This window comes from Lepidochelys olivacea (assembly GCF_965140295.1).
Source record: "Lepidochelys olivacea isolate rLepOli2 genome assembly, chromosome: 3".
NCBI classification, from domain to species: Eukaryota; Metazoa; Chordata; order Testudines; family Cheloniidae; genus Lepidochelys; species Lepidochelys olivacea.
In genome coordinates, this window is record NC_140413.1 from 124,525,843 (window position 1) to 124,549,653 (window position 23,811).

The 23,811-nt window shown below is 41.7% G+C and overlaps 1 protein-coding gene across 9 annotated transcripts in view; it reads left to right on the plus strand.

Moving 5' to 3' along the window:
* Positions 1–23,811, plus strand: part of QKI (QKI, KH domain containing RNA binding) — a 321,434-nt gene that overhangs the window by 47,325 nt on the left and 250,298 nt on the right. For all 9 annotated transcript variants that reach the window (XM_084625162.1, XM_084625163.1, XM_084625164.1 and 6 more), the window contains exon 2: positions 23,332–23,474. In XM_084625162.1, the coding sequence (XP_084481288.1) occupies positions 23,332–23,474 (143 nt within the window). The remainder of the gene's footprint in view (positions 1–23,331; positions 23,475–23,811) is intronic.

Consider the following 23,811-nt stretch of genomic DNA (forward strand, 5'->3'; position numbering starts at 1 on the left):
ACCAGTCAGTTGATCGGTTATTTTTGGAATGGTCCCAACCCTAAGAAAACCCTTGGGAAAACCTTTTGTGGTATTGGTGTGAACAGTGGAAATATGTAGATACGTGTCTTGGAATTAAATATCAGAATAACCTGTCCACTCACTGTAGTTAGTGTTGGTAGAATTTTCATATTGAACTATTGGATTGCTAAGCTACTTGAGAGCAAGGGCTAAATGAGACGACTCAACTTTGAAGACTGAAGAGAAGTAAATTCCCAATCTCCTCAGACTCCCCTACCGGTTTTTACACATCTCCAAGGGAGTTTTCCTATGCCTGAACAAAAGAACTATTCTATAAAGTGGAGAAAGGATTCCAGAAAATGACTGTTCCCCAAATAACCATTTATTCTGAGTGATGGTGGAAGAAAAAAGGCAATTCTTTCATCACACAAAGGGGCAAGACAGAAGTGCAGTAACCCTTCCCCACTTCAGAAAATGGTTAGGTAAAAAATGGCTGAATGATTTCCAAGTGAACCCATCGGCAAAACAGCTTGCTTCTGATTTGTATGGTTGTTCACAAGTGGAAAATGATAGAACATGCTTTAGATCTGGAGACTACTGGAGGTTATCAGATCTGGGTCCTTTGTGGTAACTGTTGAAGCCAGAGAGCACTGCCTTGTTTGTTAATGAATACTTCCAGTCTGTATGCATTTTCTCCATGCATAACAGGTAAGGCTATTAGTTGTACGTTAAAGTTCTTGTCAATAATGGGAATGAGCCACGAGGCTCTCCTCTCCGAGACAGCCTATAACCTTAACTACTGTAAATAACATCAGGTTGTCTGATATTTCTCTCAAGTTCTGGGGGTTTCTCTGACCATGCTTGTTCACCTGTATTTCTAAAATCCACTCTGTGAGGCCTTGGAAAACATCTGATGCACTTATAAAAATTCTGAGAGCTGGATATCGTGTGTTCAGAATTACACTGAAGAGTCCCTTAATCTTTCAGTCCAGGGTATACTTATAGTGTTAGTACTATACAGGAAAATAGGAAATGTATCAGTACAAGAGATGATACACAGATGTAGAGGTTCCACGGGCAAAGCTCACATAGCCTTTGAGAGAACCTCAATCTCAGACTTAACTTTTGGCAGTCAGGCTCAGCATGAGAAATAAAATTCTCCCATCTCCTGGAAAATTTTAGTGGAAGGAAGGAATGACAATCCCCAACCATTTAGAAGCATTTGCCAAGAGGAGGAGCATCAGCTTCTTGAGGAAGTGTCCTGAAGTACTTGTCCTGGAACACCACAGTGGACTAGTATATTTTTACACCCACCCCCACCCCATGGAAATTGACCACTTTGGCTGTCATAGCCTCTTCCTAGAGGGCTGAGAGAACTGGTGCTTCTGTCTTGAATTTCTTCTTAATTGTTCATCCAGGAGAGTGTGTGTTTTGGACTTCCATTTCAATTAGGACTCTTCAGTATCCCGTTCCTCTACTCTGCCCATGAAAGGGAGTGAAGCTCTGAAGTTCAGAAGGAACCCATATGGTTTAGTCTATTTTAAGTAGTGTTCTTCTCTTTCCTCCTCATTTCCAAATGCAGCTGATTATTTTTGGAGGGGCTCCAACTAGGGATTTATTTGTTTGTATGTATCAAGACCTGTGTCCTCAAGACCTGTGAAACAGTTTGCTCTTGCCTAGTAAAGAAGTATGCTTATTCTGCTATGGCTCTCAGCTTTCTGGGTTGAGAATTAGGGATCTTAAGCTGAGGAACCCCTCAAGGTAGTCATTAAGCACTCCTTGCACATGTTCATGAGTCATGATAGCCTGGCTTTAGTCAAGAGTTTAGAATGGAATTTAGCAGAAAGATGCTCAGGATATTCACTGTCTGTAGCATCTGATGGGCTTGTCCAATAACTTAAACTTATGTACCCTGCCTTCTGCTTTCAGCTGACAGTTTTGTTAATGTGAAATGAGTTGATGGCCTCACTAGTTAGTATTCTTAGCATATCCAAATTGCAATGGGCATCCGTTGGTACCCTAGCCTCAATAGGTAGGACTGAATGGGTGTGTAGTCTCGAAATAAAGTGTAGCATCAATAATCTCAAAATATTAATGGCACAGTGTGGGAAAGCAACTGTGCTTACCCTGTTCTGTGGCTTGAAGATGTCTGTCTCCAGGCCTGTCAATGTGGTACTGTTCATGAACACTAAATTCTTTTAAAAGCAAGAAGTAGGAAATCAAGTAAAGGTAAATTGTTTACACAAAAACAGGCATCTCCCTCCATAAATTTAAAAGCTACAGATAGAACCTACAGAAAATATGAATTAATTCAAATCAGTAATCATAGTTTTGCTATCTGAATGTGTAAAATGGGAGGCTTCTTTTAATACCATTATTTAGTAGTTCTTAGAATGGTAAGCTACTGTTGCTTAGTTGTCTGTGCCTAGTTAATCTTTATTTACTTATGGAACATTACCAAAGTTAACCACTAAGTAAATAGAAAAGGAGTACTTGTGGCACCTTAGAGACTAACAAATTTATTTGAGCGTAAGCTTTCGTGAGCTACAGCTCATCCGATGAAGTGAGCTGTAGCTCATGAAAGCTTATGCTCAAATAAATTTGTTAGTCTCTAAGGTGCCACAAGTACTCCTTTTCTTTTTGCGATACAGACTATCACGGCTGCTACTCTGAAACCTGTCACTAAGTAAATGGATCACAATTCAGGGTGTAAATAATAAAACTTGCGTATACAATCAAGAAGCAACTAAAATTAAGTGTTGAATTTGGCCACCTTTGCTTTGAGGGGACTGGGACAACAGAGGAAGTGGTCATATTTTAATGACTTCAGAACCCAATAATAACAATGTAAGCCTTTTATTTATGCAGCCGATTGTAGTGGTCATGCTAAAGAACTTGGCCAGTGAAAACTGGAGAATAGTTGACATTGTTAACCTAATTCATACTGCCAGGAAACTTTATACCAAAACTGAACAGTAACAAATTACCCACAATAACTGCTTTGTCATTTTGACTTGTCCGATGTTGATGCTTTTGAATAAGCAAGAAGTTGACTACTATGTTGGATTTCCTTTCATTATAGGAACATTTTTAATTTCAATTTGGACCTTAAACACCCAATTGCCTTGATTAGAGACTTTATTTTGTTTAAGCATTGTTTTGTCTCTGCCAGTCCTGGACCATCATTCTACTCAGAGCCAAATGGTTAATTTTTCGCAGCCTGTTAAGGTTGAAGGTGTGAAGATAGTGTAAATTAGTTGGTGTGATGTTGTATGTTAGATTGTGTGGCAGTGGGTTATTGAGTGGATCACTTAACTATTTACATACAGACTTTTTAAAGATTTAGAGTTTTTGTAAAATGTAGTAATTTGGGATATTTTTGTTACTTCAACTTTGACACAGCTTTTAAAATCATGACTAGCTTTCTGGCTTCTCCCTTGTTTGTTGTTCTGTTTCTCATTTCCTGATGGTTTTTCTGAGCTCTGGAGGAGTGAGTCAGAGTTTTCTCTTCTCTCCTTATTAGGAGTCTCTAGTTAACTCCTTTCTGTCTAACTTAACATGCAAGTATGTACGTCCCCTTATGAGTTTTATACAAATATTTGTAAGTACTATATTAGCGACCCCAAAACCACTAAATTCTGTTGCCCCTTAGTGAGGCCCCCCAAAAAATGTGGGGTCATATGAGGGTTAGGATGAGCTAAAGAGAAAATGGCTGATATTTTTAGTAAGCATTTGAGATTGCTCAGTTTTGTATTTTAGCAAGCCCTAATTAAGCCCTGCTCTGACACTACTGCACAGGAATTCATATCTTGCGGCGTACGCCCTGAGGCAGTTCACCTTTCAACACAAGGTCCAGTATCCACTTCATTTGAGAGACAATTACCATCATCCAGACTGAGGAACGAACAAATACATTTAAAAATCTTTCAGCATATTTCTTTAAAACTCCAGAGGGTCATTGTTGAACATCATGCCATTTCACATTTTAAGGAAGATACGGCAGAGTGTAGTACCTTAATGGTAAGGGTATTTTGTAAGCAGTTTGCAGTGTTTGTGGGTAAAGAATTTTTAAAATCATTTTCAGCTTTGCTTCTCAGAGTTAAGTATGTGAGAGAGTCAGCTTTCTCTCTCAAAATTGCAAACAATTCTAAAGATTATTTTAAAGTTTCAGGTGCTACGTGTTATCAAAGGTCTTCACTTGCAATGCAAGTTCCTAAAATTAATACAGGTCATGTCTATATAAGTAAGATTGTTCTTGAGGGCTGAAAACTGGTTGTAGGGATTTTCAGGGCTGATTGATCATCTCTTGAAGTGCCCTCCAACTAAGTTGATGCTCAAAGATTTGTCCAAATAACAGAAGTGCTGTTGAGCTATTAATGCTTCTGTCTTAAGAAGGATCACAGAATCTTAATGTTTCAAAGGGCTTAAATAACTTTAACAAGTAAAGTTGATGCAAATCCGCCTGTTGCAATGTCTAGTAAGTAGTTCTTTAAATTTGGATTGAAGCGTGCATTATTTTTGGTCCGTGTCTTGAATATGCTCAGCAAAACATAAATCATTATGGGCCTGGCCCCTGTTAGGCTCTGTAATGTTTGAATTGGGGAGGGGTGCTGCAGAGAAGTCTTTGAACATACTCTAATTTGGAATGTTACCATTCAGTTTTTAATAGCATAAATATAGGTTTTAATAAGAATTAAAAGCAAATGCAGTGAATAACCTTAATTTGAAAGCAGTTTAGTTATTTTTTTAAAATCTACCCAGCTGATTATGTAAAATAAAGTACAGTTTAGTGTTGCAAACCAAAAAACTGATGTTATATCATATTTTTCCAGCCGCAGATTGTCTGTCTAGATCCTTGTACCTTTCAACAAAAGTGTTGGCTCATCTGTGATGTCAGAACATACTTTTTCAAGTGATGGTTCCTAAGTGTATTCCACATCTGAGTCAAGAAGTTCTTCGTTGGCCCGCACATGCATAATAACTCTCTTAATGCTCCTTGCTGAGGATGTAAGAGACAGTGTAGGTTGACGCCTCTCCAGTTCCTTCTTATTGCCTCATGACCTGAGTCTGAATCATGTCCTTCACTTTGTTGTATAACTTAGATAGAAAACATTTTGTACATAGTTATATACTTAGATTAGTAGTTAAAAAGTTAAAGTATACAATATATTTCTCTGGTTGGGGAATCCAACTTCAGGACTGTGTCCAGCATCCTGGGATTCAAGAACTGTCTCCTGCCCTTGATCCTTCTCCATCAGTGGTGTCTGTGCTGTCTGGGTGAGGTGCATATCTCTGCAAAGTGCAATATCTGTCACTTCTCACTGATGAGAAGCCCAGGAGCTTTGTCTGTGGAAGCACCTGACGGAGAAGCGCTCAGATTCATGCCAGGGAACCCTCCCTCCTGCCCTGTGCATTGGACTCAGCTGTCGAGTAGAGCCTCTCTAAGCATGTGCCTTGAAGCAGAGCCATCAATATCTAAGACTAAGGACTCGTCTTCCAGGGCTCTCCATGAAAGTAGAGGGCAAACTCATGAGAGCAAGGAGAGATCCCCATTGAGGACTGTCAATAAGAACTGCATTTCCTCCCTGAGATGGTCCAGATTGGGTGAGACATTGCAAGTGGAACCTAAGGAACCAGCTCTGATGAAGACCCCCCAGATCAGAGGGCAAGATATTAAAAAAAGAAAGATCTGCTGGTTCCGTTAGTCACCTTGGTTCAGAAGCACAAGGATAGATGCTCTCTGGTTCCATCTGTGTGTGGTGGTGTGGATGCATTCTCGTACCACCTCCTCCATCTAAAGATTGTCCAGTTTGTTCTGATGCACCAGTTCCCTCCGACTTAACTGTCGGAACCCCTTGGACACCAGGGTGCACTGAGCCTTATGTAACACCAGAGAATATATTCCTCCCTTATCCATAGTCTCCATTTGTTTCTGGCCTGGTCCTCGTAAGGGATGTTCTTACTCTGATGGAGGAGTCTATATCACTGTCCCAGGAGCCGTTTCACCTCCAACCATCTGTCAGGAGTGTCCTGGTACAAACTGCAGTGCCACTACTGATAGAGCAGTTCTTGAACTTGGATGAATCAGAGGAGATGGCTGTACCAGTACCTGCGCTTAGAGAGTCGAGGGTTATGCTTGCCATTCAGTTGGGTAAGGCGTGGCCACCCCCGCGCTCCAGGGGCTGCTGGTACTGATTTCGTTTGGGTCCCCCGCAACCAATCAGTCCCTCTTTCTGGCCTTATATGGGGCCTTAGGGCAGGCATCTAGGTGCCTCTCAGGAGTCGTGCTGCTGATCATCTTCTCATCAACCAGTTCTGTTGGTGTACAAGGAGGAAGAGGCAGAACTGAATCTGCAGGTACCAACAGTTTTTGCCAGTACCTGGAGCTATTACAAAGACTAGCCAGTGACCTACAGATCTTCAGCACTGGCTCCTGGACATCTTGCAGCTGGAAGGACCAAGTAAGCTGGCTTTACCCATCAATGAGGCCATATTAGAACCAGAAAGAGTGGTATGACACACTCCAGCATCCTGTGCCCCAGCGCTGATAAGGGCCAAGAGATGGTATTTTGTTTCAAATCACCATCCAGGATCTCAGTTTTGATGAGTTGAATCTTTTCAATGAGAAAACGGATGGATCCCTGGTCTCACTAAAAGATTGGGATAGACTCCATGTTCCCTTGGAATTTTTTACTTGCTCCCGCCCCAGGAGGAAACACCAGAGGCAACCCTATAGACCGAGGCCGCCTTCTCCTCATGTACCTTATTACCAGCACACAGCTGAACCACTGTGCAAATATCAGAAGAGTCAGAGGCCTCATTTCTCAGTCCCCGCTACTGCCACAGCCTCTGTTCACTGTCAACCACCAGCCAAAAGTCACTTTAGACATATTGATTGAGACCTGTGTACCATTACTGATGCAACCCTCTCGTCCCCAATTACCTTTGGGGGCTAACTTGCGCTCTTCACTCACAGTTGGAACAAGATCACTGCGGACAGTTGGGTTCTGGTGGTTATTCACCAGGGATACTCATAGATGGGAAGGTGAAAAAAAACAAACTAACAAACCCCCATCAGGGACCACTTTCACAAGGTAATTCTTCAATGGGAAGTGGAATCCATCTTCCATTAAGGGGCAATAGTATGTGTTCCACCTCATTAACATGGGAGAGGATTTCACTCCCCATATTTCATAATTCTCCAAAAAGATGGAGGGTGGAGACCTATCCCAAACCTTCAGTAACTCAACCTCTTTATTCAAAAACTGAAATTGTAAACTATAATCCCCTCCCTTCAGGAAGGGATGTGGTTTGTGGATCTTGACACGAAGGGCACACATTTCAGTGTGAACACTGACCCATCAGACAGAAAGTTCCTGTGTTTTATGGTAGGTCAGGAGCACTTTCAGTTTTGAGTCCTCTCCTTTGGGCTGGCTACCGCACCTAGAGTATTTACAAAGGTTTTCTCTGTGGTAGCAGCCCAGATGAGACACCAGGGCTATATGGTATTCCCATACCTGGAAAATTGGCTCCTGGTAGGTCGATCTTGTAAGGAGATGAGGTCAGCAATGGGTTCTCATACAACTTTTAACAGCCCTAGGCATTTAGAAGTTCATTTTGTTACCAAAAAGGTTGTTAAACTTTGTGGGGGCAAGGTTGGACTCTATTTCCGCAAGAGCATTCCTTCCCTCAGAAAGGTTTCATGTACTGATGATGATCCTGATTTCACACACAACTTGCAGATCATGAACCACAGTGCACAAGTGCCTCTCACTGTTTGGCCACATGGTTGCTGTATGCATCTATGTGGCTCCTTTCACCAGACTCCACTTACGGTGCCTGCAGGCTTGGCTCCACTCAACCTATTAAGCAAAACCATCATCAACTCCAGGGTGGTCACTCCCGCCACAATTGTCACCTCTCTAACTTGGTGGTCGAATGGGGAAAAGGTCATGGTGGGAGTTGCTTTCAGCCCTCTCACCCCCAGGACTGCCATTGTGATGGACACCTACCTTCTGGGGTAGAGTGCTCACCTGGACAGTCACACTGTTCAGGGTACCTGAACCCCATGAGAACTGGAACAGAGGGTGCTCCTCTTTGTGTACAAGGCCTTCCTTCCACTTCCACTTCAGCTCCATACTCACTTAAAGGTAATATCACCGCTGTGATCTGTATGGGAGGCATGACATTTTGTTCCCTCTGTCAGGAAGCCAGCAGACTTTTGTGGTGTGGTTTCTGATGCACCATACAAGCTGTGTACCTTCCCAGTATTCACAACTCCTTGACTGACAAATTTAACAGAAGCTTCTCAATAGACCATAAGTCAAAAATTCATGACAGTCCCAAGTGAGATATTTAGACAGTGGGTACTCCACTATGGGACCTCTTTGCATCCCAAACGAACGCTCCCCCTGTGTTGCTCCAGAGGAGTCATGGGTTGCGATTCCCAAGGTGATGCTCTCCCAATGTCTTGGATGAACGGTCTCAGATATGCCTTTCCTCCCATTCCCTTACTTCCATAGCTTATAGGGAAGATATGTCATGACAGAGCCAACATCATTCCATTGGCTCCTCACTGGCTCAGACCATTCTGATTCACAGAAATTCTAAGTGTCTGTCCATCCACCACTCAGGATTTGCCTGTTCTCAGATCTCCTGACCCACGATGGGGGGAAGACCAAGCACCCTAGTGCGGGTTCACTCCACCTTACAGCCTGGACTTCGGGTGGGCATCAGAAATAGAACATTCATATTTGGCCCCTGTTCAGATGAGCCTTAATTGGAGTAGAAAAGTGTACTTAAACCTGCTAACAAGCCAGTTCGAGATTTTTTTTTTTTTTGGCATAACTGGGCGCAACTGCATCAACATTCTCCAGATATAAGTCTAGAACAACTGAATCTGTCTTATCCCTAAAGAAGGCATAATTAGTGCCTTCCAACATCCGGTAGAAGGACGTCCTGTCATTACTCATCTGGCTACTACACAATTTGTGAAAGGCCTGATCAGGACCTTTCCACCAGTTCTTAAACCTACCCCTCAATGGGACCTTAACCTTGTCCTGTCCAAGCTCATTAGTCTGCTTTTCGAACCCATGGCAACTTGTACCATGACCCACCTGTTCATGAAGATGGCGTTCTTAGTAGCTATCACCTCAGCTACGAGGGTTAGTGAGCTTAGGGCTGCCATGGGGAATCCTCCTTACACAGTTTTTCACACACACCCCCCTTCCGCCGCCCCCCCCCCCCAAAATTTACCCCGAAATTTTTTTGTTAGACTACATCCCAAGTTTCGCCCTAAGATTGTTGGAGTTCTGCGTCAGTCAAATTATATTTACCCATACTCTTCCCGAAACTCAGTGCTTCAGCTGAAGACAAGAGACTTAACTCCTTCCATATCTGGGTTGTCCTGGCGCTCTCCGTACAAAGAACCAAACATAGTGGGAAATCACTCTTTATTGCCCTAAGAGAGGTTACATGGGCAAGCCATTTTCTCCCAGAGGATTTCTATGTGGGTCTCAGGATTCATTTTTAAATGCTGCAAGTTAGCAAACATTCCTCCGCCTGGGTGTCTGTTCACAGAGCACAAACTGCCTCCCTGACATCCCTGTCAAACATTCTGCTGCAAGGCATCTGCAGAGTGGCCACCTGGAGTTGAATTTACATGTTCAGGACACACTGTGCCCTTGTTCATATCTCAGCTGCGGATGCAACCGTGGGATTGGCAATATTGCAAGCATATTTGTTACCAGCATCCTCTTGCCTGCCTCCAGTCTGAACATTGCTTGCCAATCACCCTCGGGTGGAATACGTATAGGGACCATCACTTGAAGCGGAGGTTACTTACTGTAACTGGAAGTCCTTTGAGATGTGTGAATCCCTATCCACTACCCTCTCTTCTACCCCCTCTCCCCATACATTGGATTGTGGTAAGAGGAGGAACTGGAGAGGCGTTGACCTCCATTGCCTCTTATACCTTCTGTTGGGAGCATGAGGAGAGCCTACTGCACATATGCAGGCCACTGGACACTGCTTGGAAAAACTTCCAGGTTTGGGTGCATGGCACGCATGTGTACCCATGTATGGAATACAGATAGGGACCATACAGCTCGAAGAATCTCAGTTGCAGTAAGTAACCACAGCTTCTTGTCTGACACCATTACTTTTAGCTGTATGTATGTTAGCATTTTTGGGAAAAAATTCCTACTGTTACTAATGCTGGTGCAGCTCCACTGCTGGTGTCAGCAGTAGGAGTGTGACAGTAGACCAATTAGGTGGTTACCAACATTTTATCCACTTTATTGCCAAAACCTGCTTAGAACAGGTCTGCACAATAGTAGTAAAATGCCAGTGTCTCCCATTCTTTGCCTGCACTATCATTTCAACTATTGCTATTGCCGATGGATTTGATGCATGGGTGTTAGTGGTGGAAAACTTTCTAGAAAGACCAGCGAAGGATCGACTTTTAATCAGTGGGAAAAGGTTATCACTTCACCAACTAAACTAGTTTTCAGGTTAATAAAAATGCTAGATTAAGAACTGTATGAATTATTGTTTTCTGCCAATAAAATAGAGTGCACTTAAAAATGTCGATTGAAGGCTTTTAGGAAGTGAACAGCCTGTGGGTGTGTTTGGTCTGAGTTTTAAAGTCAGTTCGACGCAGGCCTTCAGGCCCTGCTCACAAAGAAAATGATTGAATTCTGATGTTGAGAGCTGACAAAGCGCTAAAAGAACTGTCCATTAATCATTGGACTGACAGTTTAATCATCCTAAGTACTATTCTTGAATTGGACTCGCAAAGGAACAAAGTCAGTAGAAGAAATGAGTTTTGCAGAGAGGCAGTGGAAGGTGAGAAAAAGCATCATATATAAACCATGTTTTTAGTGAAAGTTAAATTTTTATATGACTTACCTCCAAGAATATAGCATATGTAAGTCTATAGTTCTGAAAACAGAAACAAACAATACATACAGTACCTACTGGAAGGTGCTGGTGAATCTTCTCAGTGTACATATTAGGTGGTTGATTTTTATTTCTGCATTTGCTGTTTTAGAAAAAAGTTACCTAGCTTGTGTGATAACCCATCCTGTATTGGCAGTGTCTGCCCTCCCTCGTAATAAAAATAAATAAATAAATAAATAAATCCCAAAAACTTCATGCTAGTCTTTTGCATTTTGAATGGATATTGTGTATTAGGTTTTTTAAACACTTGTAAAGGGCTATAAGGCTGCTAGTCCTAAAAAATGTTCCCGGACTGTCAGTTTAATGGAACAAATTAAAGTGTATGATCACTTACACTGCTTCATTGTGCATATTCTCAAAGATGCTCAATTAAAATGCAGGAGTTCTGCTCAAGAGTACTACTAGCTCTCATGTAAAGAGAGCTATATATAAAACACATTGATACCAATTACCAAGTTGTGTAAAACAGAATTTGTGGATCTTAAGGGCTAAAAGGCCTAGAGAGTGTGTGGGGGTTGGCTATTAAGGTATTGTAGCTCCTCCCTTTATTTTTTGCAAATACAGTTGTTTAGGTAACTTTGGAGCTTTCTTTTCTAAAAGCTGTTTTCATAGGAAGAGTAAATTTGTAGAACAAATAGTCTCTGGAGAACAGCAAGGGGACAGTGATGAGTAGACCAACAACTGGTCCCACAAAATCTAGACACTGGAACAGTAGGCCTGTAGTAGCCTTCCCTTTACCCACACCAAGTGCTACTTGGAGCAAGAGCCCCACCAGCAAACTCCCATGGGTAGTTTGTAGTAGAACCTGATCTCCCCCCCCCCCCAGGAAAGAAGGCTACAGTCAGTGGCAAGAAATGTACAGGGCAGTCTTAAGATATATACATATCTAATTTATACTGTCCAATTAAAAGATTTTTTTGGGGTGTGTTTGGAATCAACAGGCAATGGTTAAACCAGTGAAGGAGGGGGGAAAAAACCCTCACTGAATACAGTAAAGAATGAAACAATATTTACACAGGTGAGAGTTGGGGAAAGAGTGTAAGAAGGTGGGGGGGGGGGGGAACAAATTAAAACTCAATCTGAAAAGAAAAATAGGCAAGGGTTAAAAACTAAACAAGTGGAATAGACTTAACATTTGCATACCTACACCAGAAATAAAAGCTAGGTATAAGGGATATAAAACAATTAAGGCTGTCGAGATTTAAAATAATTAATCGCAATTAATCCCGCTGTTAATAATATAACATTTATTTAAATATTTTTGGATGTTTTCTACATTTTCAAATATATTGATTTCAGTTACAGTGCTTACCTTATATGTATATTTTTGATTACAAATATTTGCACTGTAAAAAAAATAGTATTTTTCAATTCTGCCAATACAAGTAGTGTAGTGTAGTCTCTTTATCATGAAGGTTGAACTCACAAATATAGAATTATTTCTGAAAGATAACTACATTAAAAAATAAAACATTGTAAAACTTTAGAGCCTACAAGTCCACTCAGTCCTACTCCTTGTTCAGTCAATTGCTCAGACAAGCAAGTTTGTTTACATTTCCAGGAGATAATGCTGCCCGCTTGTTTACAATGTCACCTGAAAGTGAGAACAGGTGTTCGCATGGCACTGTTGTAGCTGCTGTCGCAAGATATTGGTGTTAGATGCATTGAAGATTCATGCTTCAACCACCATTCCAGAGGACATGCATCCATGCGGATGACTGATTCTGCTCAGTCAATGATCCAAAGCAGTGTGGACCGATGCATGATCATTTTCATCATCTGAGTCAGTTGCCACCAGAAGAAGGTTGATTTTCTTTTTTGGTGGTTTGGGTTCTATAGTTTCCGCATCAGAGTGTTGCTCTTTTAAGACTTCTGAGAGCATGCTCTACACCTCGTCCCCCTCAGATTTTGGAAAGCACTTCAGATTCTTAAAACTTTGGGTTGAGTGATGTAGCTATTTTTAGAAATCTCACTTTGGTACCTTCTTTGCATTTTGTCAAATCTGTACACAACACAACATATGCTCATATGCTGGGTCATCATCTGAGACTGTTATAACATGAAATATATGGCAGAATGTGGATAAAACAGAGCAGGAGACCATACAGTTTTCCCCTAAGGAGTTCAGTCAAAAAATTTTTAATGCATTATTTTTTTAATGAGTGTCATCGGCGTGGAAGTATGTCCTCTGGAATGATGGCCGAAGCATGAAGGCCTATGGATGTTTAACATACCTGGCATGTAAATACCTTACAACACAACCATGGGCTCCTACTCTCCCCCACCCCATTCCCGTATCTGCTTCTCTTTCCCATCCCATCCCCCTTGCCTCACTCCCCCATCCCCTTCTCGTCCCCCATGGGTACTCACTGTTGTACAAGAAACACAGGCACTATGACCCAGGAGGTGGCATCCAGCTGGAGAGGAGGTGACCAGGAACAGCTGCTCCATCCTGCTCCCTGCCCACCTGGAGGACTTGGTCTGTTTGGGTTGCTTTGGGGGAAGCGGGGGTGGGAGGCAGTGTGGGAAGGACAGAGACTTCCTAAACTGCGCCCTCCCCAGCAGGCTGAGCAGAACAAGCCCTGCTGGGCGCTTGCAGAAATTGGGGTGTGTCGGGGAGGAGAATATGGCATGTGACCATGTGTTCTTCCACATCTCACCTCTGGGGGGGCAGTGCTTCCACTTCTGCTCTTCCCCCCCGCACCTCCCCAAACTTATGCCCATGTGTATTAGTATAGTTTCATATAGTTGTTTTTCCAACACCCTAAACTTACTGTCAGAAGATTTTGAAGGAGAGAATATCAGAGCTCATTTTATCTATGTGTGATTAAATTCTTTTGCAATAATCACTTTGTGGCTGCTAGACACAAGCGCAAAAAAAAAGAGGGCCATGTATTTGTTAGGCCTTAATACTTTTGCAGACCCCACCTAGGAATTTAACTTTCAAAGTGGCCCAAATTTAATGGAAAATCTGTGAAGACTATAGACAGGATACTGACTGCCAAAAGTTAAGATACATTTGTTTAGAGAGGTGTGCTGAAGAATTGCTCCAGTTATTGAAACCAGGAGCAATGCTATTTCTGTGCATAGGATTTCATGTTCAATTGCTGAAGCTGTTGAGGTGTGAAAGAAGCTTGAAAAATCTTTTTATTGAGCCACAATTATGTGATGACAGAATGTGTTCCACAAGTGTTGTGGCCTAGTTTTAATACTGTTGTTTTCAATTATATATAATTGAACCTTGTGTGTGCCCATTTTTTACTTTTAAACTTAGGATTCAAAATTTCCTTATGAATATGCAGAATAGGCTTAGGCTAGAAGTAGTTTTCTGCCAAGAGTAACTCCACTGTAAATCAACTTTTTCATTTCAGAAAGCTATGTTCTTCAGTACAGAGAAATGCAACAGCTCTTCAGTGGGGGGGAGAATCTCAAACCTAAGAAAACAGATATGATCATAAAAGTAGTGTCTCAGATTTTAACTGTTATGTCTTCTGTTGAAGTTGTAATGACTATTTTCATCATGTGGCTGTTGTACTACATGATGCAAACTGCATAAAACAGATAAGGTTTCAATTTCCTTTTCAATAATTTTAATTTTGAAAGCTTTGAAAGCACCTTAAGTCTGAATAATAGAAATAAGTTGTTACTGTCTAGCTATTCTTGATCATGGATTTTAGTTCTCTTAAATGTTTCATTTTTAATTTAATGTGGCTATTTCAATAACCGGGATTGTGTAAATGTGAATTAAATTTTTTTCACAACTTTCAATTTAGTTCCGAACTCTAAACAACTTTTCAGTTAACCTTGTAGTAGACTTGGCTTGTGTTGATCAAGGTTTGATGCCACTTGATTTATTATTAGTTATAAATGAAATAGTTTTAATAACTTCAGTATTTAGGCAAAAGTACAGTAGTTTTGTAAAATATGTAGATACCCTACCAGTAGTGACAGTTAAAGAAGTCACTGTCCAACAGCATTTATAACGTAGTTCATTTTAAACTGTAATCCAAAACAGCACAATTTCAAATTAGGTTATTGTTTTTGTAAAAAATGACTTAAATCAATGATTTATTTTTTTGAAGTGACTTTGACCTTGATTTAAATTTAATTGTAACATAATCTGTTTTTGTAATCTCTTCAAATAATATTTCTCCTATTTCTGAAATATTGGAGTTTCTGTAGCAGAGAAGTATTAGGCTCTTAGTGTCTTCCATGGATGTTGTGATTTAGGCTAATATGTTTGTTTGTTTCTGCCAAATTACATGTGTTCATAGCTTGCTACCACTGATGTTTTGAGATTTGTTCCTTTCTGCTACCCCTCTTGCTAGTTGGATAAACTTGTGGAGTGGCAACAGAGATGCAATACGGTGTTCTTTGAGCAATTGCACACGTCCATTTCTCTTCTGGAATGTGCATGCCCGGAGCAGGAGAGCCAGATGTTTTCCCCCAGCAGCACCTGTCAGGGTAATGCATGCACCCCAGCACTTTTGTGCTGCTGCCTGATAGTATGAGGGGCAAGTAAACCCCTGACCTCCCCTCAGTTCCTTCTTACAACCTGTGATAGGTAGTTGGAGTGTGTTGGCTTGCTATTGCAAGTTTTCTCCCACTGCAGGGAGTTTCTCTCTTTTCTGTAAATAGTTAATTAGTAGTACTTGTTAGTGTAAGTATAGATTTTCTTAATCTTCTATAGCAAATTTGGGTATCATCACCTGTTATCAGGGTGTTCCTCAGTTTCTGGGCTTTAAACTCTGTGCCTGGTGCAAAAAATCTGTGCTGGTGAGTTAGCCTAATTCCAGATGCCTAAAGTGCCTGTTTGAGGGTCACATTGGAGACAAGGATTGCCAGATCTTCAGGGACTTAAAACCCTGGACAAAAAAGTCTAGAGAGGTGAGACTGCATTATCTCCTTGTTTGGTTCATTTAAGTATATCAGCCAGATTTCCACTGTAACAGTATCATCAGTCTCTAATCTGTCAAGTTTCTCTGAAACCACCGCCTTCCTTTGTAAATTTATTGCCTTTCTGAATAGTCTCTTCATGCATGTTTGCTATGTTTTGACCAAGTCCACCACTTGCTGGTCTTTCCTCATGTTTGACCAGCCACCTTGCACTGATGTCTGATCTTGTAGTTCTTGCTTCTAAATATTTTTTTCTTTAGTTGCAGCATTTAGCAGTGGATCTCTGAGTCTCTCTCTCTCTCTCTCTCTCTGAGAATATAAAAGACTACGTTCATCAGTCATTTATTTAAATTATTCATTTGTGCTGTATTGGTAGTGATAGTGATGTTTACAGCTTTCTTACCAAGTTCATGAATTTGCTTTTCAGTTGTTTTCGACATGATCACTGATAGATGGGTGCCATTTTTTTGGGTTTCAAAGATGAAAAGACTACTCGTGAATGAAGTTTACGATGAACTCCTGGAAGGCTTGGAACAGGATTTTAAATGATCATGGAGGGAAGTTTTGGTGTTGGTGGAATTGCAGAATCACCAAAACTCGTCAATGTTCTGCTCTTGAAGTTCAGTGGACATATGGATTCGTTCAGTAGGACATTTGAACTTGAAGATTAGTTGCACTCTGAGATGACCCCACGTATAGTCTGTTTTGCCACTGAACAGCTCTTTACAGTGTCTAGGCTTTACATTACAGGAATTCAGTTTCTATTACTGTAGTCAGTTCAGTTGTTCATGTCACTTCTTTCAACTTTAGGCATGTTGAGTCATAAACTGTTCACCTGTTCGCAGTAGTGGTCAGCAGCAAACCAAGTCAATCTAATACGTTCAGTTGCATCCAGTCTCCTGTTTTCAATATTAATCCTTTAATATTGTCACTACACTGTATCTAACTTTTTAGAATGCTTATTATAATTTATGTAATGTTCCTTTTAAATATGGCCATAGTAACACTTCAGAGTCATGTACCTGTTGGGGTGGAGGATGGAGAAGCTTCATTCCCCCACTTTAAAAAAAAAAAAAAAAAAAAAAAAAAAAAGCGCAACTACTGGACCTTTTATTTTGTGCAGGGGAGGGAAGAAACCAACTGTCTTCACAGCTCTAGTTGTCAGTAGGAATGTAGACTAGAATACTGAGTCTTCAGAACTTAATCACCATGTCAGTTTCTGGCTCTTGCAGAAAACCAGTTTAGTGCATATTGGTGTGTGGTTTTTTTTTTTTTTTTTTTTTTTTGAACTGTTATATTGTTGTGTACACATGTAAAGGATTTTGTTTCAAGGACACTTCTCTCCTGCATTATGCCTGGATGGCATAAAGGAGTGATTTTTCTTTGGTTACTGATATTAAAGTAGTATCAAAGATCCTTCCTAATTAAATATTTACTGTTTTATTATTTTAGTAGATAACTCAGAAATATGACAAGTTAAAGGTTTGACAAGATTAATTAAAAAAAGCTGATCCTTTTTCAAGGGATGCCAATTTGAAAAATCTCTTGTTTCTGAAGACTTTGTACTTAGGAAAGTTACATTACTATACCTGAGAGTAGTCAACAAAAATAATTTTTCAGTTTGTTTACTTTTTGCATTTAATGCTTTGTATAGACAGCTTCAGTTTCTGTCTGTACAAAGTGCAAGCTGGTCTCCATATTGGAAGAGAAGATTGAAGGTCTAGAGCAACATATAACGACCCTGCGTTGCATACGAGAAACTGAGGATTTTCTGGACAAAAGTCAGGATATGCTTCTATGGGCACAAAGCTCTAAAGATTTAGAGCAGGTTGCACAGCGGAACCAAGAGGCCAGTGAAGAGGCTGGGCAACATGTGACCTCCAGAAGAAGGGGGAATGTCCGGGTTCCAGCAACGCAGACACAGGTAACTAACTGCTTTCATGTTCTCTCCACAGGTACCATTGCGGAGAGCGGACCAGATGATATGTCTGGGGGGAGAAAGCAGAAGGAGACTCTGCTGGTTGGAAGGCATGAGATGCACTGTCCTGAGATTGGGGGTTCCACGACCACCACTCCCAAGAGAAGGAGGCGGGTGGTGGTGGTCGGGGACTCTCTCCTCCGGGGGACTGAGTCATCTGTCTGCCGCCCTGACCGGGAAAACGGAGAAGTCTGCTGCTTGCCAGGGGCTAAGATTCGCGATGTGACGGAGAGACTGCCGAGACTCATCAAGCCCTCGGATCGCTACCCCTTCCTGCTTCTCCACGTGGGCACCAATGAGACTGCCAAGAATGACCTTGAGCGGATCACTGCGGACTACGTGGCTCTGGGAAGAAGAATAAAGGAGTTTGAGGTGCAAGTGGTGGTCTCGTCCATCCTCCCCGTGGAAGGAAAAGGCCTGGGTAGGGACCGTCTAATCGTGGAAGTCAACGAATGGCTACGCAGGTGGTGTCGGAGAGAAGGCTTTGGATTCTTTGACCATGGGATGGTGTTCCATGAAGGAGGAGCGCTGGGCAGAGACAGGCTCCATCTTACGAAGAGAGGGAAGAGCATCTTTGCAAGCAGGCTGGCTAATCTAGTGAGGAGGGCTTTAAACTAGGTTCACCGGGGGAAGGAGACCAAAGCCCTGAGGTAAGTGGGAAAACGGGATCCCAGGAGGAAGCACAGGCAGGAACGTCTGTGAGGGGAGGGCTCCTGCCTCATACTGAGAATGAGGGGCGGTCAGCAGTTTATCTCAAGTGCTTATATACAAATGCACAAAGCCTTGGAAACAAGCAGGGAGAACTGGAAGTCCTGGTGATGTCAAGGAATTATGACATGATTGGAATAACAGAGACTTGGTGGGATAACTCACATGACTGGAGTACTGTCATGGATGGTTATAAACTGTTTAGGAAGGACAGGCAGGGCAGAAAAGGTGGGGGAGTAGCACTGTATGTAAGGGAGCAGTATGACTGCTCAGAGCTCCGGTACGAAACTGCAGAAAAACCTGAGTGTCTCTGGATTAAGTTTAGAAGTGTGAGCAACAAGAGTGATGTAGTGGTGGGAGTCTGCTATAGACCACCGGACCAGGGGGTTGAGGTGGATGAGGCTTTCTTCCAGCAACTCGCAGAAGCTACTAGATCGCACGCCCTGGTTCTCATGGGTGACTTTAATTTTCCTGATATCTGCTGGGAGAGCAATACAGCGGTGCATAGACAATCCAGGAAGTTTTTGGAAAGCGTAGGGGACAATTTCCTGGTGCAAGTGCTAGAGGAGCCAACTGGGGGGGAGCTTTTCTTGACCTGCTGCTCACAAACCGGGAAGAATTAGTGGGGGAAGCAAAAGTGGATGGGAATCTGGGAGGCAGTGACCATGAGTTGGTTGAGTTCAGGATCCTGACGCAGGGAAGAAAGGTAAGCAGCAGGATACGGACCCTGGACTTCAGGAAAACAGACTTCGACTCCCTCAGGGAACAGATGGGTAGGATCCCCTGGGGGACTAACATGAAGAGGAAAGGAGTCCAGGAGAGCTGGCTGTATTTCAAGAAATCCCTGTTGAGGTTACAGGGATAAACCATCCTGATGAGTCGAAAGAATAGTAAATATGGCAGGCGACCAGCTTGGCTTAATGGTGAAATCCTAGCGGATCTTAAACATAAAAAAGAAGCTTACAAGAAGTGGAAGGTTGGACATATGACCAGGGAAGAGTATAAAAATACTGCTCGGGCATGTAGGAATGAAATCAGGAGGGCCAGATCACACCTGGAGTTGCAGCTAGCAAGAGATATCAAGAGTAACAAGAAGGGTTTCTTCAGGTATGTTGGCAACAAGAAGAAAGCCAAGGAAAGTGTGGGCCCCTTACTGAATGAGGGAGGCAACCTAGTGCCAGAGGATGTGGAAAAAGCTAATGTACTCAATGTTTTTTTTTGCCTCTGTCTTCACTAACAAGGTCAGCTCCCAGACTGCTGCGCTGGGCATCACAACATGGGGAGTAGATGGCCAGCCCTCTGTGAAGAAAGAGGTGGTTAGGGACTATTTAGAAAAGCTGGACGTGCACAAGTCCATGGGGCCGGACGAGTTGCATCCGAGAGTGCTAAAGGAATTGGCAGCTGTGATTGCAGAGCCATTGGCCATTATCTTTGAAAACTCGTGGCGAACGGGGGAAGTCCCGGATGACTGGAAAAAGGCTAATGTAGTGCCCATCTTTAAAAAAGGGAAGGAGGAGGATCCTGGGAACTACAGGCCAGTCAGCCTCACCTCAGTCCCCGGAAAAATCATGAAGCAGGTCCTCAAAGAATCAATCCTGAAGCACTTAGAGGAGAGGAAAGTGATCAGGAACAGTCAGCATGGATTCACCAAGGGAAGGTCATGCCTGACTAATCTAATCGCCTTCTATGATGAGATTACTGGTTCTGTGGATGAAGGGAAAGCAGTGGATGTATTGTTTCTTGACTTTAGCAAAGCTTTTGACACGGTCTCCCACAGTATTCTTGTCAGCAAGTTAAAGAAGTATGGGCTGGATGAATGCACTATAAGGTGGGTGGAAAGTTGGCTAGATTGTCAGGCTCAATGGGTAGTGATCAATGGCTCCATGTCTAGTTGGCAGCCGGTGTCAAGTGGAGTGCCCCAGGGGTCGGTCCTGGGGCTGGTTTTGTTCAATATCTTCATAAATGATCTGGAGGATGGTGTGGATTGCACCCTCAGCAAATTTGCGGATGATACTAAACTGAGAGGAGAGGTAGATACGCTGGAGGGCAGGGATAGGATACAGAGGGACCTAGACAAATGGTAGGATTGGGCCAAAAGAAATCTGATGAGGTTCAATAAGGATAAGTGCAGGGTCCTGCACTTAGGACAGAAGAACCCAATGCACGGCTACAGACTAGGGACCGAATGGCTAGGCAGCAGTTCTGCGGAAAAGGACCTAGGGGTGACAGTGGACGAGAAGCTGGATATGAGTCAGCAGTGTGCCCTTGTTGCCAAGAAGGCCAATGGCATTTTGGGATGTATAAGTAGGGGCATAGCGAGCAGCTCGAGGGACGTGATCGTTCCCCTCTATTCGACATTGGTGAGGCCTCATCTGGAGTACTGTGTCCAGTTTTGGGCCCCACAGTACAAGAAGGATGTGGAAAAATTGGAAAACGTCCAGCGGAGGGCAACAAAAATGATTAGGGGACTGGAACACATGAGTTATGAGGAGAGGCTGAGGGAACTGGGATTATTTAGTCTGCAGAAGAGAAGAATGAGGGGGGATTTGATAGCTGCTTTCAACTACCTGAGAGGTGGTTCCAGAGAGGATGGTTCTAGACTATTCTCAGTGGTAGAAGAGGACAGGACAAGGAGTCATGGTCTCAAGTTGCAGTGGGGGAGGTTTAGGTTGGACATTAGGAAAAACTTTTTCCCTAGGAGGGTGGTGAAACACTGGAATGCGTTACCTAGGGAGGTGGTAGAATCTCCTTCCTTAAAAGTTTTTAAGGTCAGGCTTGACAAAGCCCTGGCTGGGATGATTTAATTGGGGATTGGTCCTGCTTTGAGCAGGGGGTTGGACTAGATGACCTCCTGAGGTCCCTTCCAACCCTGATATTCTATGAACAGGTTTTTTTTCACATGGCTACTTAAAATTAAGATAAAATTGACGTACACACTAACTTTGAGCTTTGGTTAACAGACACAGATAATTAAAAATCTAAGAGAAATCAATATACATCAGTATAAAAATAGTACAGTTACAGCAAAGTGGCTTCCTGCATTGTTCATTCTTAAAACGTTATGGAGCTCTTTTGAAACAAAAATGGAAGAAAAAAGCACCCGGGGTGGTGGACTTCATACTCCGTTGTCCCATATCATCCCCCCTTCCTGTTCCAAGAACATATTTTATACACCTTTTCCTATTCCACCCACACATGTCCACATATTTTATAAGGTTTCAGCCCCTGCCCATCTGTGGTATTCTGGCTAACTGTAGTTAAACTTTCAACTGTTAACATCTGTTTTGCGTTAATTGATGTCCCAATAGTTTCAATATGTGATTACTTTATTGCAAAAACACCTTATAATGCTATCATATGTTTGTGGTTTACCTGTTTATCAGACAATGCATTGCTAAACTATCACAAGATCTATATTGCTAAATTTTATAACTTTATTTCAGGCACATAATACACATGCTAACTTATGTCAACTGCCAATTTCTTCTGGGCCTCACTCTAAGCCCTTAACACTTCATGCTTAAAACCTATAGCCAAGCCTATTTTTAGTAATATATTTTGTTTTTCTACTTGCTGTTACAGCGTCAATAACTTCCAATATTATTTCTATATGCATGCGTAGAAAATAGATTATATTTTACCCCAAACTGTATTTCCTCCAGGATCGGGTCATGGGTCAACAGTCGACCACACCAAGGGAGCTCAGGAAATTTGTGGTGCAGCAGGGAGTTGAACCCAGGACTTTTAGGTTCGAGGCTAATTCCCTGTCCATTGGATTATCCTGCCTCTGAGTCTTGAATGCACTGCTTTTATATTAGCTATTGATCAGTATTACCCGACACTATTCATTTATTGCAGGAAAATCTCCATTTCAGAATGTTGTTTGATCTTTAAACTTCTCAGCTCAAAATAATTAGGAAAAAAATTAATCCTATGATGCAAATTCAATGTTCTGAATAAGGAAACTAATCTGGAATATAGACATTTTAATTCCTTTATACCCGTCACTGCATAATTCATCGTTGACTTTGACTCTTTCACTCACTCACAACGTATATTCATGTTGTTTTGCCGAAGTCTAGGTTTGAAGTTGGCTGTACTAATTTTTTTCCTTAAAAGAAATGTTACAACAGCAGTTTTTTGTAGGCTAACTTTGTGTGCAAATAGAATGCAAATAGAATACTGACAACTTAGAAAAATAAAAATCCTTTTGTTTGGTTTGAATCAGTATGAGAAGTATTCTAAAATTACAATAACCTGATTTTAATAATTACACCATTTTTAGTTTCCAAATACTATAATTATCAACCAAATACCAAGTATGGATTACTGTCAGAATTCATTGTGGTATTGTTTGATAATTAAATCATGTGAATGAGTAAAATTATTCTGTTCTCATCTTTCTGGCACCTTTACACCTAATATTCAAATGGAAGATAGATTAACTGCTTTTTTTTTCAAAGTTCTAACATTTCGTGTTCACATTTTTTCCTGGACTTCTAGGAATTTCACATGACACTTTTGTACTTGAGCAGTTCATTTCCTAAATAGGTTGGCTAGGTAGCAGACTGACAAACATGAAAAAACACTTCCCCCTAAGTATCAGCATGGACCTCAGTAAATAATTTAAAAACAAAAAAAGCTACATGTTTGTGTATACACTTCCCAATGACTTTCAGGAAGTCAGGAGATGTGTTAATGCAGAAAAGTTGTAATCTTTAAGATAAAATCGCTGTCCTACAAGAATTATCATGTTTAATACATAATATACGTTTTTCCCCTCCCCACAGAAATTAGCAGAGTACGGAAAGACATGTATAACGACACATTAAATGGTAGTACGGAGAAGAGAAGTGCAGAATTACCAGATGCTGTGGGACCTATTGTACAGTTACAAGAGAAACTATATGTGCCTGTAAAAGAATATCCAGATGTAAGTATATATTTTTTTAATTCATAAACTGTTCTAGTCCTTGTGGTCCTCTCTAAATGTATATTGCATGTGATGACCCCTTTGGATCACAGTAAAAGCATCTTTTGAACCCATAAGTATTGCTTTCTGAAAGGAAAGTTTATCCACACCTTTTATGGTTGGGTGCATTAGTTAAGTGTGGGAGTGGGGGAACGTAAAGGTTTTAAATATCAAAATTAAGTGCAGGTTATAATTTTAATATATCCAAGATTGGAAGGGTCACAGATTTTACTCTTTGGGTACTAGCAGCATAGTATGCCGCTTAGAATGCATGTGCTCTTGGCAGGAGGTAAAAATC